Genomic DNA, 18,113 nt, shown 5'->3' with positions numbered 1-18,113 from the left:
TAAATTCCACTTTTAATCCTAATGCAGGTCATATATATCTCACAAATCATGAAGACAGATAAATTGAACAGTAAGAACTCAAACATACTTCCTTTCTCACCGTTAGAACCAGAGTACTGACACGAGAAGGGTTATGATGTCAAAAATAAAAATCAGAAGAATAGGAAAGACACTGAGTTTAAACTATTGTAAGCAGCACACAAACTACAAAGATATCAGTCTCTATCAGGACTAAAATAGATGAATCTAGGTCTATCACTAAAAAGTGAACCCATATTCTCTTATGTACTAGCATGTTTTGTCAGTTATTGATCAGAGTTTCACAGTTATTGAAAAATTTTATTTTTAGAAAGTGGTATTGTATATTGGAAATGTTATTTCACAAAGTTTACAGTATTTTGATTGAGTCAGTTTTCCTGTTACCGTCGCAAATTGGGAAATATTTGTGTTGAAATAATAAATGCTTCGGTTACATCCTGAAGATTCCAAAGTTTGTCTTCTTCGTAGGTGCATTGAGTGCAGCACTAAGACTCAGGCCTAATACCAGCCTTGTGTCAGCAGGGTCAATTATTCCATCATCCCACAGTCTGCAATGACAAGAAAACAATTACAAAACATGAAACATAATGAATGGCAATTAAACAGCAATGAAGCCTAATCCCTGAAAATGTCAGAAAAGCCAACTCAAAAACCATTTGGAGGACCTTAAGAATGTATATATTTACCAGATTAGATTCCACTAACCACATATTGACCATCTTACATCATCAGAAAATAACATGCTTAAAAATGACGACAGATGGCAAGGAAAACAGATCAGGCGAGAAAGACTTCTAGATTTAGTTTTTACAATATGTCAGAAACATACAGAAGTTCACCGTGTGTAAATTTGCAAATATTAAGTTTACCTACACACTCAAGAGCACATGAAAGCAGCAATGCTGTATAAAATAAATTAATCTGAGGAAGGCAGAATCAATTTGGAAAAGAAAACAGCCTGAGGAATGAGAAAAGGCAACCTATTGGTGAAACAAATAGGGCAAAGACCTTAAAACAAACAGGCTGGGCAGAATCTGGAAGCACTTAGGACTGGAAATCTGACAGTCATGGCAGAAATACAGTCCAGTTCCCTTTTGGGAGAGGGGGTCCACGAGAAGGGAACCGATATTTTCCTTGGCCCCGTTCAGTCCATTTGGCCCATTTCCAGAGCATTCTTGTCCATCAGTCTCTTATCTGACTCTCAAGCAGCTCAACAAAACCATTCCATTGCTTTCCTTCCTTTCAACAGGTCCTATCTTTAACTTTATGGAATAAAGTATTTAGTAATTAAATGTTCACCTTCAATCCAGGTGCAGTTACTAGGAAACAGTATGCCTGGTCTATGCTGTTTTCTCCAATCGTCAATTTAAAAATTTGCAATCAAACATGTTCTGCCCATCTCTGAACAGTTCAAAACAAAAAACTGCAAATATTAAATCTGGTTAGGCTGCATCTGAAGCACTATTTGCAGTACACTTTGCCATACTCACAGAAGGATCTTAATGCGTTGAAAGCATTTCAAAGAAGGGTTACTAGACTAATACCTGCAATGAGTTGAATGCCTTGTGAGGAAAAGTTACACAGGCTAGGCCCGTATTGTCTGGAGTTTAGAAGAGTTAGAAGTTAGTTAATTGAACCTTATAAAATCCTCATGGGGACTTAATTGGGTGGATGTTCTGGGGACCTGGGTTCGAATCCTGCCATGGTAGATGGTGCAATTTGAATTCAATTTTAAAAATCTGGAATTAAGAGTCTAATGATATCCATGAGACCATTGTTTGTTATTGGAAAAACACATCTGATTCACTAATGCTGTTTAGAGAAGGAAACTGCTGTCTTTACTTGATCTGGCCTACACGTGACTTTAGACCACAGCGATGTGGTTGATTCTTAACTGTCCTCTGGGTAATTAGGGATAGGCAATAAATGCTGGCCTAGCCACTGCCCATAGCCATGAATGAATAAAAAGAAACAAAAATGCAGCCTTCATGTCAAGGGTAGTCACTCTCACCTCTGGAATTCTAAAGGTTTTGTTTAGAAAAGATTATTTCTTCCCTTGTAAATATCAAATTCAGAATGAGAGGGGAGAGGGGTTAGGATAAATCTTTCCATGCAAAGAACATACAATAAAGGAATGTTTTGGCACAGGAAGCAGCTAAAATAAAAGCTCTCTCTCTGAGCATTTCTTCACAGATGAATTTTTTTTAGGAAAGCTTTACTCATTGTTTGCAGGCCCACTGGTAGCTAGTCAGGTCTACAATGGCCAGCAAAATCCCCCACTGTAGTGCATGTGAAAGCTGCAGAGTACATCAGATCTATCCTTCTCCTCTTCTAGTCAATCGTGTTGGTTCTTAGCTCAGTTTCAAAGGTGTCCATAGCACTTTCGATCTAGCATCTCCAGGCATCATGATCTATGCTCTGAACCTCCTGCTGGTAATGGTCAATGTATCACACAGAAGGATAGTGAGTGCTTGAAATGTTTGTTTGGGCGCCTCTGTTCTGGCTATCAATGGTCAGCTCTCCATGCAACATGATCTTTGTAGGCAAATGTTTATCAAGCTGAGCAATGTGACCCACCTAAGGTGGTTTATTTTGCAGGAAGATGGCCTCAATACTGGAGATATTGGTAGTTTTCAGGACTTCAGTGTTTATATTCCAGTCCTGCCTGCCGACCTCGAGGATGGTGTGGTGGTAGCATTGATAGAATGCTCCAGAACGCTTACACGATGGTAATACAAAACCCATGACTTGGCACATTACAGAAAGGTGATGAGGATGACAGCTTTGTATAGTTTGTGGTTGGTCTGTGCTCCAAAGCTGTGGTTACTTCACAATCATTCACAGAGTCAATGGACTGTTTACTATTGAAAACCTAAATGTCTATATCCTTGTCTGCAGTCACAACAAATGAGATGGTGCTCCCCAAAGAGTTAATTCTTCAGGTGGAGACTGGTACGAGACTTTAGTTTTATTTAACTCGATTTTTTGTCCAAAAGAGTTGTGCTGCCTGGACAAATGTGCTGTTATACCTTATAAGTCTGATTGACTGCGGACCAGAACAGCACAGACATTAGTGAAAAGAATTTCATGGGTGAGAGTTTCCTGTGTCTTTGTATGGGCCTGAAGATACTGAAGTTTGAAAAGACCTTCATCAGTCAAGGGAATGAAAACTCTCTTAAGGTCTTCTTTCGCATGATGCTGCAGCAGCAGGCAATAGAAGATGGTGAATAAGGTCAGGGTCAACATATATCCTGGCTTATAAGAGATTTGGAAAGGACTTCAGAGGTTGCTGCTGTGCTTCACTGGTTCGTTCAGGAGAGGAAACTGCCATCCTTACCTGATCTGGCCTACATGTGACTCTAGACCCACAGCAACGTGGTTGACTCTTAACTGTCCTCTGGGATAGGCAATAAATGTTGAAACTGGGTGGACATTCAAGTTTTCCAAAGCCCATCTCTGTTCACAGCATCAAATGCCTTTACAAGACCCATAAAAGTGATATACAGGCCCTGGTTTTGCTCCTGGCAATTTTCTTGCATTTGTCTGAATATAAGTACCCTATCTGAGGTGTTTGCCCAAGTAAACTAAGTAATTAAAACAAAGACTAAGCATCCTTTAAAGGTAATAATACAGAAACATTGAAAGCAGAACATGTTATTGGGTTAACAGGAGGGAGCTCACAAGTGGAATTAATTTGCAATTACTCTAGCAAAAAGCCCACAACCCATCTCTGAGCTCATCTTAGCAATGAAACAAGTCGCCTTCTCTTTTGACCACATTCCCACTGAAAAATTGATCAGCCAACTTCCTCTCCAAACCTCTGGAAATGTCTGAGGCACTGTTCAACATCCTTTCAATATCACCAGTTTTCCCTCAAAAACCAACTCTTGGATGTTTTTCTCATAGAAAACTACAGTTCATAGTTTCCTATTTTTCACTCTTTTAAAAATCCTAGGCCTGGGTGATATAGGTTTCCGAAGGTTTATGGAGAGTGGGTTGACGGGGTTGGCTATAAAACAGAGGGGGTGCCCAGTCCACCTTCTTGCCAGTACCCAATACCATCCCCATAGTAGAAAGGTGGAAGGATGCCAAAATGAGGAGCCTACCCTACGTGTGTAAATAGCTAATAAAAGATTAGCTGAATTGGCCCCTATGCCATAGCACGGTTTGGCATGAGCAGATGGGTGAGAACAAGTAGCCTTTTTATTCCTTTTCACACGTTTTTAAAAGTGCAAGGCAGGTACTGTCTTTGCAGAGTGCTCTTTTTTCATGGAGATACTCCCCCATAATGCTTTTTTTCTTCCTTGTATGGAATTTAAAATGCATCCTTTCATCACCCTCATTAAGACCGTCTTGCCTAACACTCCACATCTGATACCTCTAATTACCTGGCTCTAGGGTTCCATTAGACCTTCCTCCTGGCACTACAGTCAAGACTATAGTTGCCAGTGTCAGATTGGAGAACAATGCTGTCACTGTGTGGAGGCAGAGGTGTAGCCAGTTCCCAGCACTTGACTGATGCACAGTGCTGTCAATAATATGTGGAGCCATTGAGGTCTGTTACCTTTGGCTTTTACTCCTTTGCTAGGCTGAGCCAGTCAGATCATATGCCATTGCTACTGTGGTTCGTCAGGGCTGTGCTGGAGCGGAGCCGAGGACACGGTAAGTGCGAAGGCCTTTTTCTATGCTGCAGACCTCTATGACTGTGTGAGAGCTGCAACATGCAGAACCAACCTTTTGTCGGAGCTGAATCCGGGTTGGGGGTTTAGCTCACAGCCTCACCAAAGACCCAACCAGTTTCCTCTATATTACTAAGCCAAACAATGAATTCTGCAAGATCAGCACATGCTAAGAGGCAGCTGGATGATGCATAGGTGGATAGCAGGCAAAGACTGAGGAGGCCGCACAAATCACTTAGTGTCTCCATTCCTATCGCAGCATAATAAATGCAAGTAAACGAGACATTTGTGAACAATCAATTTTAAGAAGTTGGAATTGTTTGTCTCGTTGAAGTGTGGCTTGATACCGAAAAAGTTGCGAACCACTGCCTTATATAGTTTAGAATAGTTGGTCATTTCAGAGTCTTTCCCAGCACTTTGTTTCAGTGGTTCAAAAAAGGAAGCTGTAAACCCTTTTGTGCTGACATCATGTTAAAGAGAAACAATCATTTCCAAGAAGAAAGAAAATAGGAGAAAAACAAAGTAGCATGCTTCCCAGTTGAGGAACAGTACAACATCATGCTCAGCACAGCAGATATGCATGTTTTGAACAGATTTATCTCAAATATGTCTAATTTGATCCATTTTCCAAAACCAGTCTACAAATCCTGAATGAATGTTTTTGGGTGACCTATATCTTGTAATGCACATAGCAAATAAACTGCTCAAACTCTGGCATCCATTTAAAATCTCTAGCTGACAACCTTAATTTCACCCAAAGGTGTGTTATATTACACACTTATTATACATTGTTTAATTCACTGACATATCCTTCATACATTTCTTTTCTGTTAAGGTGATTTTGAATTAGGTTTAGGTTTAGTATGAATGATTATTAATAATTATGAAGTTGGAACAATGTTGACTTTATTCTTGACTGTCTACATGCTCATTACTTAAAATTATATTATCCTGAATATATTAAACACTGGCTCAGCAGAATTAATCACATCCCTCTTTATTCATTTGCATTAAGGAATTCTGACCAGACGAAATAAAATTGGTGAACTGACCTGAATTAACACTGCTGTTCAGATTGATTTTGATAGGGAATTGTTATCTGCCTTGTTTTAAAGGTGATAATTAATCTGTACTGGTCACCCAATGGCCTCCTAACAAGATTTTTCGTAGCTGTTCACTGCATTTGGTTTTCTGCACATCAATGTTAATTAAAACAAGCCGAAGAGTAAACTTGGCATAATTTGGTATAGGAGCTGCAAAAAGGTGCATTTGGACAATCTCATTTTCATTGGTAAGAATTTGGTAATTATGGATATTAATGTACAATATAATCATTATTCTAATCATTACAAAATCATGTAGATGTAAATCCTTCCCTCTGACTGCAGGCAAATTAAAGCCTGTAAAGGAATACACTGAAATATATGAAAGGTGTGCACTAAGAAACAGCCCAAGGTTTCTTTCAAATGTCATACAGCAACAGGGGATGCTCCAGCATTCGATTGCTATTATTTTTAACCTAAGTATACATACATTGATATTTTGATTTTTAAAAAATCTGTTAACCAAGAAATTTACTTTTTCAAACATCTATATTTGTTTTAATTTTCCAGACTATTTTTTGAGCACAAGATGCAAAATACTAGCACTGAGAAAGGAACACATTTCCATTTTGCCTATCCAGCCACAGCATTCAGCATTGCCGTATTACACTGCATGACGACCTTTAAAGTAGTTTCTACTCCACCACATTTCCCAACCGTGGTGTAACACCCTTTACTGCAATATACCTATCAAAAACAATGTTGAATGTTGAATTTATTTCAGGTGAGAGAGACATTGAGCAAGGAAATAGACCTGCCATGGTGGATATTATTAAAGTCCAGAAATGATAGGACTGCTAATGCACTGCATCTTTTAATCTTCTGTAATCTACCAGTTCCTATTTCCTATCTTAATTCCTAAACCACAAAATATTTAAAATAAAACAATTTCAGACTATTTTCTTTATAACATGAAATGTGCAAATTTGAAAAAGCAATCATATTATTTAACTTCCAAAGATGAAAAATTAAAAATTTTAAGAACAAGTGTTATCAAGAAAATTGAGTTACTTTAGTTTACAACAGATCTGTCAGGAAAGTAATCAGAAAGTGTTTTCAGTCTGACTCAATACCTTCATACAAATTTCAGGATAAACACTGGAGGGTCAATAATTGGATGAAAGAAATAAATGCATCAGAGACCCTTGATCACCAAATTCTTTAAAATAAGTGACAGCAATAATAAATTCAAAGAAAAATTATTCTCACAGCACAAGCTGGAAGGATATTGTCAGAAAGGAATGTTTTCCTTTCAAGAAACCAAGGTTGAGAGTCAAAATCTATCACAAAGAATAGCAGCAGGATGGATTAATTAAGCAATGCTACAAGGCGATAACAATTTTGGGTTTTAAATGCCTCAGCATTGTAGGAGAATACAAACGCCGCTGGAAGCAAGGCATTGAAGCATCCTGAAGTCTTCGAAAATTATAAATCTCACAAAATTAACTCAGTTATTGAGTTGGATTCTAATAGTATCAACCAGTATAACTTTTAACCCTAATTAAAATTATCTACTTCACGCTACATTTTTAAAAGCATCTTCTTTCATACGCTCTGCTCTCTTAGCAGTAAATGCTGTTGGTAATTCACAGAATCATACAGAACAGAAAAGGCTCTTCAGTGCTTTGAGCCTGCACCCATAAAAATTATGCTAAATCTACACTGGTCTCACTTTCCAGCTCTTGGCTCATAGCCTTGAATGTTATGATATTTCAAGTGCTTATCCAAATTCTTTTTAAAAGATTGCAAGGTTTCTCATTACAACTACCCTCCCAGTCAGTGCATTCCAGATTCTCAGCACTCTCTCGGTGAAAAGAAATTTCTTTGAAATCCCTCTAAACATCCTGCCTTTCAGCTTAAAATTATGTCCCCCTGTTACTGACCCTTCAACTGAGGGGAACAGCTGCTTTCTGTCCATTCCTCTCATAATTATATGCACCTCTATCAAGTCCCCTCTCAATCTTCCTTGTTCCAAATAAAACATCAAGAGCTTATCCAGCCCCTCTCCATAGCTAACTGCTCCATCCCAGACAACATCCTGATGAACCCGCTCCATACTCTCTTCAGTGCAATCACTTCCTTCTTATATTGTGGCGACCAGAACTGCACACAGCACTCTGAACTGTAGTCTAATTAAAGTCCTGTAGAATTCCAACACAAGACCCCCTGCTCTCATAATATATGCCACAACTGACAAAGGCAAATGTCCCGTATGCCTTCTTAACTGCCCTGTTAACCTGATCTTCAACCTTCAAGGATCTAGGGACAAGTACTCCAAGGTCTTCTAAGTACTTTGGTCTTCTAAGCTTCCTAATGTCCTGCCATTCACTTGGTACTCCTCTGTCTTGTTACTTCTTCCAAAGTGTATCACTTCACACTTTTCAGGGTTAAATTTAATCTGCCACTAATCTGCCCATCTGTACCATCCTGTAACTTAAGACCTTCTTCCTCACTGTTGACCGTCTGGCCAATCTTAGTGCCATCTAAACTTATTTATCATCACTCCATATCTTCCTATATATTATTTATATGTATCACAAACAATAAAGGATCCAGTAGGTCCTTGTGGTACACCACTGGACACTGGCCTCCAGTCAAACAAAGAGCCTTTTACACTGTTCTACACTTCTATATATTCTTTAGCAAGATCCTTCATGGGAGATTCATGCAAAAGGTGAAGTCACATAGGATCTGTGGTGAGCTGGTAAGATGGATACAAAGCCGGCTTAGTCATAGAAGACAGACAGTAGCAGTGGAAAGATGTTTTTTAGATTGGAGATCTGTGGCCAGTAGTGTTCTGCAGAGATCAGTGCTGGGACCCCTATTGTTTGTAACATATACAAATGATTTGGATGAGAATATAGGTGGCCTGATTATTAAGTCTACGGATGACACAAAGATTGGGGGAGCTGCCGATAGTGAGGTGGATTGCCAGAGGATACAGCAGGATATAGATAGGCTAGAGACTTGGGTGGAGAAATGGTAGTTTAATCAGAAGGGAAGTATGCAATAAATGGCAGAACACATAGTATTATCATACAGAGGGATCTAGATGTACAGGTCCACAGTTCTCTGAAAGTGGCAACACAAGTGGATAAAGCAGTCAAGAAGATATGTGGTATGCTTGCCTTCATTGGTCAGGGCATAGAATTTAAAAATTGGCAAGTCATTTACAGCTGAATGGAACTTTAGTTAGGCCACATTTGGAATAGTGTGTACAGTTCTAGTTGCCACACTACCAGAAGAATGTGAATGCTTTGGAGAGGGTACAGAAATAGTTTACCAGGATGCTATCTGGTTTGGAGGGTATTAGCTATGACGAAAGCTGAACAAACTTAGTTTGTCATCACTTGAACATTGAAGGATGAGGGGAGACCTGGTACAAGTTTAAAAAATTATGAGAGGCATGGATAGAATGGATTTTCAGTCTTTTCCCTAGGTAGAAATGTCAGTTAGTAGGAGACATAAGTTTAAGGTAAAAGGGGTTAAGTTTAAAGGAGATGTGAGAGACAGATTTTTTTTTTATTATACAGAGGGTGAGAAAGTGCCTGGAATGCAATGCCAAAGGAGATGGTGGAGGCAGATACAATAGCAATGTTTAAGAGGCAGGGAACAGATGGATACAGCCACCATAGAGGCAAAATGTTTTTGGTTTAGAAAGATATCACTTATCGGTGCAGTCTTAGTGGGCTGAAGGGAACTATTACTGTGCTTTGTTCTTTGTTACCACCAGCCCCTCTTTCCTTCCACTAAGCCAACTTTGGATCAACTCGTCAAGTTAATCTCGATCCCATGTTCCCTTTCTTTATCAGTCTTTCATGTGGCACCGTGACATGGATTTGCTGAAATTCATGTCAACTCCATCAACTGCACTACCCTCATCTATACACTTGGTCACTTTCTCAAAAAATTCAAATCAAATCGGTTAGGCATGACCTCCCTCTGTCAAAGCCATGTTGACTATCCCTATTAAATCTTGCTTCTCCAAATGGAGATTAATTCTCTGCTTCTGAATTTTCTCCAATAGTTTTTCTACCACTGATGCAAAACTCACTAGTCTGTAATTTCAAGGTTTATCTCTATCACCCTTCTTGAAAGTGGAACCACGTTATCTGTCCTCCAGTTTTCTGGCATTTCCTCTGCGGCCAGAGAGGAAACAAAAATTTGGGTCAGAGCCCCTGACTCCCACAGCAGCCTGGGATACAACTCATCCAGACTTGAAATGTGTCCATTTTTAAGCCTGCCAAAATCTCCAATACTTCCTCACTCTCTCTGTCAAACTGCTCAAGAACCTCACAGTCCTTTTTCCCGAATCTGTACTTACATTCACAACACTGTGACTGCTCCTTTTTATTCCTAAACTGTAGCCACAAAGCCTCATTTGAAGACTATTCCAAGATACTGTCCCTCTTTACTGCAGTAACTGACTCCTTAATTACAATTTATAAGGCCACAAACTCTTTTACACCCTCCCCTCTCCTGCCTAAAGATCCTATATCCTGAAATGTTGAGTTGAAAATCCTGCCTCTCCCTCAAACATGTCTCGGTGATGGCAACAATCCAATTCCATGTGTCAACCACACCCTTAGCTCATCTGTCTTACGTATAATAGTCCTGGCATTAAAGTAGAGAACATCCAACCTTCTTTTGCTTCCTCAAAACTGAATATGGCTGAACTTCCTTTACTTAAATATGCTGTGTCCCTATTATATCAATATTCTGTGTCAAAAATAGAAATTGCCGGAAAAGCTCAGCAGGTCTGGCAGCATCTGTAGTGACAGAAATCAGAGTTAACATCTTGGGTTGAGTGCCCCTTCCGCAGAGCTAATACTGTGTCCCCTCCTGCTAAACTTATTTAAATTCCTTCCAACGGCGTTACCTGCATGATTTTCTTTGATTGTGGCTCAAGGGACTGGTGGAAAGAAGGCAATGGGTAACCACGAGGCAATGTGATCACATCTCTAAACAGGCTATCCATGTAATTCTGAGCCTCACAGATGTGCCACAGCATCTCCAACCACCACTGGAGTTCTAAAACATGAAGTTCAAGTTTCTTCAGCTAGGAGCACTTCCTGCACACACAGATGCTACTGGTGTCCTAGATGACCATGATTTCCCACATGACCAGTCTTGCATTTGGCTGGCAAAGATCGCCACCTACAAAATCAGTCACCAAAGCCATTCACACGAATCTTGTACATGTCGTAGGAAACTTAACAGAGACAATTTCAAGGCAATAATTCAATTTTGCCATTCGGCAGAGAGCTATGAACTTTTTCATTCATGCAGTTTATGAAATTTAAATCCCTTTTGAATTATATTCTTACTGGCAATTACCAATTACTCCATAAATTTAGAATCATACTTAACAAGAGGTTTAATAGATAAGGTCAACTTGAAGCAGGACAGCACAGGTCTGGATACATACATCTGTTTTACAAAGCACTACTACACTGCATCAACTAGCTAATTAAGTACATTAAGGATCTTAATTTTATTGGATAATCAGTTAAATGCAGTGAGCTGCTGCTGATGTAGAAAACTAATTACTCAGTTAGACTGTAATGCAGCTAATCCAAAATACTATCAATCTGCCAGTCATCAGCAAAATGATGGAAAATGTCATCAACAGTGTTATAATGCAGCACTTGATTAGCAACTATCTGCTCACTGATGCCAAGTTTGTGTTCTGCTGGAGCCACTCAGTTCCTGACCTCATTATATATTTGGTTCAAATGTGGACAGAAGAACTGAATTCAAGAGTTGAAGCAAGGGTGACCGCCCTTGACATGGCTGCATTTGACCAAGTAAGGCTTCAAGGAGCCCAAGCAAAAGTCAATGGGAATCGGGGGGAAATCTCCCCATTAGCTGCATTTATACCTGACACAAAGATGATTGTGGTTGTTGACGCACAGTCAGTTCAGCTCCAGGACATCTGTGCACAAGATCTTCAGGTTCATATCCTAGGTCAGAAGTGTGGATGTTTGTCAATTAATGCATAATGACGATTGAATCATTTGCAACTCCTCAGATACTGAAGTAGTGAATGTCCAAATGCAGCAAGACCTAGGTAATACCCAGGCTTGGACTAACAAGATTCATGCTACACAAGTGCCAGACAATGACCATCACTTTCCGAACCCATGACCACTATAATCCAGAAGAACAATGGTTACATAGGACTACCACATATGGAAATATATTTACACGTGCAAAACCTTGAAGTCACAACACACACAAGTTAGAAAGGATATTGCTTTGCTTATCAACCCACCACCCAATTTACTTGCTGCTGTCAAGGGCATTTCCTAGTATGGCCAAACTAGGAATGAGAAGAAAATGTGAACTCTCAACCTCACATCAGTAAGTGGGGAAAGTAGAAAAATTCTGAAGCCGGGATGAAAGAACAATGCTCCACAATGATCTCCTGGCTTGAAGGCAATGGTAGAGTGGGGTATATGCCTGCCATTACATTGCAGATGGTATTTGCACACAATTCTACTATTGCTGATGGTCCATGGCACAGTCTTGTGTTGTTAGATCTGTTTGAAATCTATTCCATTTAGCAAGGTGATAATGCCAAACAATACAATGGAGCACATCTTCAATGTGAAGACGGGACTTTGCCTCCACAAGGGCTGTGAGGTGGTCACTCTTACCAATTATGTCATGGACAGATGCATCTGTAGAAATCAGATTGGTTAGGATGAGGTCAAATATGTTTTTCTCTTTTGTTTCTCTCTTTTCACCATCTGCTGCAGACTCACACTACTCGTAGTACAAACACTAAGGAGCAAAATCATATTGAACCAACTACCATGGCATCACCCTACTTTCTACTGTTGACAAGAGCTGGCAGGATTTCTGAAAAGGATTCTTTCTATCATTGCAGAAGACAACCTCCCAGAGAGGTAGCATGATTTCAGAATGAAGACAGGCACAATAGACACAGGAATCTGCACTCAGATACACACAAGAAAAGCACTGTGAGCAAAACAAAAGCCTGTATCTCCTTTGTAGAACTCCAAAGCATTCAACACTGAGCAGAAATAGATTTTAGAAAATCTTAAAAATCTTGGTTGCCCATCAAGTTTCTGCTCTGCGGTGAAGCAGCTTCATGAAATTCAGTATAGACAAGTCAGGCACAAGAATGACCTCTTGAATCATTTCAGAATTTGCAACAGTGTGAAGCAGGAATATTAGCTGTCCCCAGCTTACTCCCCATCTTCTTCAGCATCATATTGAAGCAGGCAACAGAAGATTTCATAAGCTTTCAGACTGATGAAAGTCTTTTCAGTCTCAGGTGTCTTCAGGCTCACACGAAGATATAGAAAAACCTATCCATGAACTTGTTTGCTGAATACAGCACGTCCTGAACGTAGTCACTCAGACCTGCAGTAGGTAACATGTTTTTCCACAACAGCAGAAATCTTCAGGCTGAAAATCAGTTTAAAGAGCCAAGACTGTGTTGTACACAGAGCAGTCCATTGGTAAATGCAACGGAGGAGCCCCATGCAAACGTCCGGCATCAACCTGCACCCGAGAAGAATATTGATCACTAAGGACTAGCATTGAGGGAATTCAGCAGAATGCTGTTATGCAATTTAGCTATTTCCGAAGTGTCATTTCGTTTGATGCCACCACAGCCAAGGAAAAGGACATTAGACCTTTGATTCTGCTGAAGCACTAGTGCGAAAAGGAAAAGGGCAATTGCAATTGTACTCAGAAGCAACGTGGCCTTTATGCACCTGCTGTGTGAAATTTTGCTGATCATGGATAGGCCTGAATAGCCATCAGTCACCTTGCAAATAACTAGTAGAAGCTGCCCAAAGTTTTCATCCATGAAGAAATGCCAAGCGAAAGGAAACTGTATTCCAGTGGAAGTAGGAGTGTAAGCCTACTTACTACACACTTACAAAAAGCAAGGGAATTTGCTGTTGACTTTCAAATAAGCCTTTCTGAGAGATCTAAGATTTGCTCTGGCAAATTTAACTCAGTCACAACATAGTACAGCACATGATTGTAGGGTTTTTAACAGAGCATTCTCAGCTTGAGGCTGCAGTTACCGGTTAGCAGGTTGCCCAAACAAACTACAAACCAGGAAATAACATCACTTTTAAAAATTTTATATGCAACAAATATATGGTTTGCTTGTAGAAGTTAAAATACTACTCTAAGAAGTTATTTTAAGATAATATTGCTTTAAATATCTATTCATTAAAACTTAACACCAATCTGTGATTAGTTATTGAAGTTTTATTTCAGGGTCATCAGATTTCATTAATCACCTGGGTGTTAAAATCCAGTTTTGCATGGTGTAACTTTCAAGATATTTCCAGAAGAGATGTTGAAGCAGGAATGTTGCAACTATCAACGATTTCAGTTATAGCTAGTTTGGTCGGGGGTAAACACATGCAGCATGTGTTGAACTATGTTGCTGATGGCGAATTCAGGATCTCTGCCCTAATCTTCACATGCCTCGTAGCCTAACGTTCTTGACAGTTTCAGAAGGGTACGACAGCAAATGCTGACAGACTGCCAACCCAAACTTCATAAAATCTAGCCAATCAAGTCTGCTCTTTTTAATCTGTCTGTCGATGCATAGACTTCGCTAGTGGCAAGGATAAAAAATAATTACACAGCCTGCCCGGGTTCCATTTGTGAATGGGCAAAAAGCTAAGCAATAATGAAATTTACAACTTATCATGAAAGGACTTTGTTCTCTAATTTTGGGATAGTCACTCCTTTATTGCAGCCTACAAAGGAATTGGTGAAGGGAACATATGAGGCAGATTTCAATTTTATTTACAAGCTAACCCAGGTCAGAACAAAAAAAAATACATAAAGCAATATTAAATGCATTGAGTTAAGAACACAGGATCAACCATTCACAGATGACAGGTACCCAATCTATTGTTTAAACCAAATGTCACTTTTTTTGTAGAATAAACAAACCTTTAGCAATGATGTTGACAGGATGCTGTGGTTGATCTATATCAACTAAATACATTTGGTTGTAACAAATTATTTCTATTCTAAGCGCTGACAGAAGCTGGCAAAACATGTTCGCTTGTCAGAACCATAAAAGATAGAAATACATAGAAACTAACAGCATTCAGCCCTCCGAGCTTCTTCTGCTCCTTTTTATTCTTAAACTCTTCAATACAGTCAGGGCTCATTTTCTATCTCATTGTCATATTCCCACTTTCTCCCCATCCGCCGGATGCCTTTAAAATGTTAAAAAATCTTTTTCTTGAAAATGTTCAGTGACTTGGCCTCCACAGCCTTCTATGGTACTGAATTCTACAGGTTTACTACCTTTTGACTGAAGAAACCTTTTCTGTCTGTCCCCTCGTTTTTGACTCCCCAACCAGAGAGAACATCCTCCCTGCCTCCTTTCTGGCCCTCTTACAATTTTATAAGTTTTTTCATCATTCTAAACTCTAGCGAATACAATCTCAGTCAAATAAATCCCATTTAAAAGGGATCTAAAGGGCCAACTTTTTCACGCAGAGGGTGGTGCATGTATGGAATGAGCTGGCAGAGGAAGTGGTGGATGCTGGTACAATTAAAACGTTTAAAAAGCATCTGGTTTGGTATATGAATAGGAAGGGTTTAGAGGGATATGGGCCAAATGCTGGCAAATGGGACTAGATTTATTTAGAATATCTAGTCGGCATGGCCAAAGGGTTTGTTTCCATGCTGGACAGCTCTATGACTCTATGTCTGTGTCTCTCTCTGCATAGGACAGTGACAGTAATAACTGAATGAACCTCCACTGCACTCCCTTATGGCAAGTTTAACCTTCCACAGGAACATAAGAACAGGAATAAGCCAGTCAACCTCTCAAGCCTGTTCCATGAGTCAATGAGATCATAGATGATCTGTGGCCTAACTCATATACTTGCCTTTAGCTTATATTCATTAATACTTTTGCTTAACAAAAATTTGTTTCAGACTTAAAATTAAAAACTGAACCAGCATCCAAGCGTTTGTAGGAGAGTTCCAAATATCTACCCACTTTTCTGTATACAAGTGCTTCCTAACATCTCTCCTGAACAGTGTAGTCCTCGTTCTAGATACCCCAAGCAGAGGAAATTATTTATGTTTATCTATTTCCTGTTAATATCTTGAAGACTTCCATCCGATCTCTCCTTAACCTTAAAAATTCCAGAGAAAGAAGGCCTAATTTATATAATCTCTCCTCATAACAACCCATGAAGACCAGGTATCATTCTTGCAAACCTACGCTATATTCCCTCCAAGGCCAATATATCTTTCCTAAGGTGTGGTGCGCAGATCTGCTCACACTATACCAGTTTAACCAGGATTTTGTATAACTGTGGCATACTTCGGTAAAATTTAATAACTGCGGTTCTCTAGATATAAAGGTCTTTTTTTGATTTTTGTCTGCACCTGTTCATGACATTTTAAATATTTAGGCACCTGAATCCCATGTCTCTTTGGACATCCACTGTACTTAACTTCATACCATCTAGAAAGTACCCCGATCTATCCTTTTTCAGTCCAAAATAGATAACCTCACACTTGTTTACATTGAACTCCATCTGCCACAGTTTTGCCCAGTCTATCAATATCCCTTTGTACTTTTACGTTATCATCTACATTATTTACAATGCCGACTAACTTTGCATCATCAGCAAATTTTGGATATATGACATTCTGTGCCATTATCCAAGTTGCTGATAGTAATGTGAATAATTGAGGCCCTAACAGATCCTGGTGGGACACCACCGGCCACATCCTGCCAACTTGATTACCTACCCATTATCCCCACTTTATGTTGCCTGCCACTCAACCAATTTCCCAGCCATGTCAGCATTTTGCCCTTAATTCCATGGGCTTCTACCTTAGTTAACAGTCTGTTATATGGGACTTTATCAAATGCCTTCTGGAAGTCCATATAAACAATATCTATAGACACTCCCTGTACACTAAATTAGTCACCTATTCAAAAATTTCAATGAAATTTGTCAGGCATGACCCATCTGTCATGAATTCATGCTGGCTTGCCCTGATGAACTGAAAATTTTCAAGGCGTTCAGTTACCCCATCCTTGATAATAGACTTTAACAATTTCCCCACCACAGATGTTAGGATAACATATCTGTAATTCCTCGTTTTTCCTCTTTCCCTCCTCTTAAAAAAGAGAGAGACACGCAATTTTCCAATCCAGAGGGATGACTCCTGTATCTGGCAAACTCCTAAACGTTATATAGTTAGTGCATCTACAATGTGGTCCTCTACTGCCATTAACACCCTTGGACGGAAACCATCAGGTCCCAGGTATTTGTCATTGTTTAATTCCATAAATTTCCTCATTACTCATGTTTTACTTATTTTAATTTTATTCAGCCTCTGTTCCCAATCCACTACTAATTCCGTCAAGACTTCCAGCAAGCTATCCTCCTTTTCTGCTGTTAAGTACTGAGGCAAAGTAATTATTGAACATATCTGCCATTTCCACATAGTCATTGACATTATCCCACTTTCAGTCCTTAGTGGGCCAACATTATGCCTGGCCACCCGCTTTCCCTTTGGAAACTACAAAATTTTTTGTTATTGATTTTGGTGTCCCTGGCAAGTTTCTTTTCTTAATCCCTTTTAGCAACTCCTATAAGCTGCTTTGTGGCCTTTTCCCGGTCCTTGTCTAAACTAGTTTTCTGTTGTATTTCTTTAAATATCCTCTATTAGCTTCAGTTGGTTTACCCATTAGCAGATTTTCCCCGTTTACTGTGGACAGTCTCTATCTCATCACATTAAAGTTGGCCTTATCTAAATCTAAAAGTCGAGTAGCTATTCAATGCTTTTTGCTTTCAAATATCTACACTGAACTCAATCATGTTATGATCATTATTTGGTAAATGTTCATGCACATTTAGGTTATTAATTAAATTCGACTCATTACTAAACCCAATATTGTTTGTCCCTTGCTGCATCTAGGACATATTGCTGTAGGAAACTACCCCAGACACACTCCAGAAATATACTACCTTTCTAATAGGTGCATGTCTCCCTCTCTCAATCTATGTTAAAGTTAAAACTTTCTTCAGCAGGAAGATCAAAACAGCACGCAGTATCCCAGTGTGATCTCACTAAGGCCCTGTATAATTGTAGTAACATCGTTACTTCTGAATTCAAATCCTCTTGCAATGAAGTCTGACATAATAAAATGAAGCTAACATTGAGAGGAGAATCATACAAAATCGGTGGAATCCTAAGTTAATTAGTAGACATAACTGAGATTAAGTTATAAAATTGATTCATCTAT

General features: G+C 39.3%; 1 protein-coding gene across 1 annotated transcript in view; it reads right to left on the bottom strand.

The window, feature by feature from the left end:
* Positions 1-318: 318 nt before the first annotated feature.
* The window catches only part of mccc2 (methylcrotonyl-CoA carboxylase subunit 2), a 102,499-nt gene continuing 84,704 nt past the window's right edge, over positions 319-18,113 (bottom strand). The window contains exon 17 of the mRNA XM_048594922.1: positions 319-587. Within this exon, the coding sequence (XP_048450879.1) occupies positions 470-587 (118 nt within the window). The 3' untranslated portion in view covers positions 319-469. The remainder of the gene's footprint in view (positions 588-18,113) is intronic.

Source organism: Rhincodon typus, chromosome 3 (assembly GCF_021869965.1).
Source record: "Rhincodon typus isolate 14 chromosome 3, sRhiTyp1.1, whole genome shotgun sequence".
Lineage (NCBI taxonomy): Eukaryota > Metazoa > Chordata > Chondrichthyes > Orectolobiformes > Rhincodontidae > Rhincodon > Rhincodon typus.
Note: the sequence above shows the minus strand (reverse complement) of the source record. Positions and strands in the feature narration are given on the sequence as shown.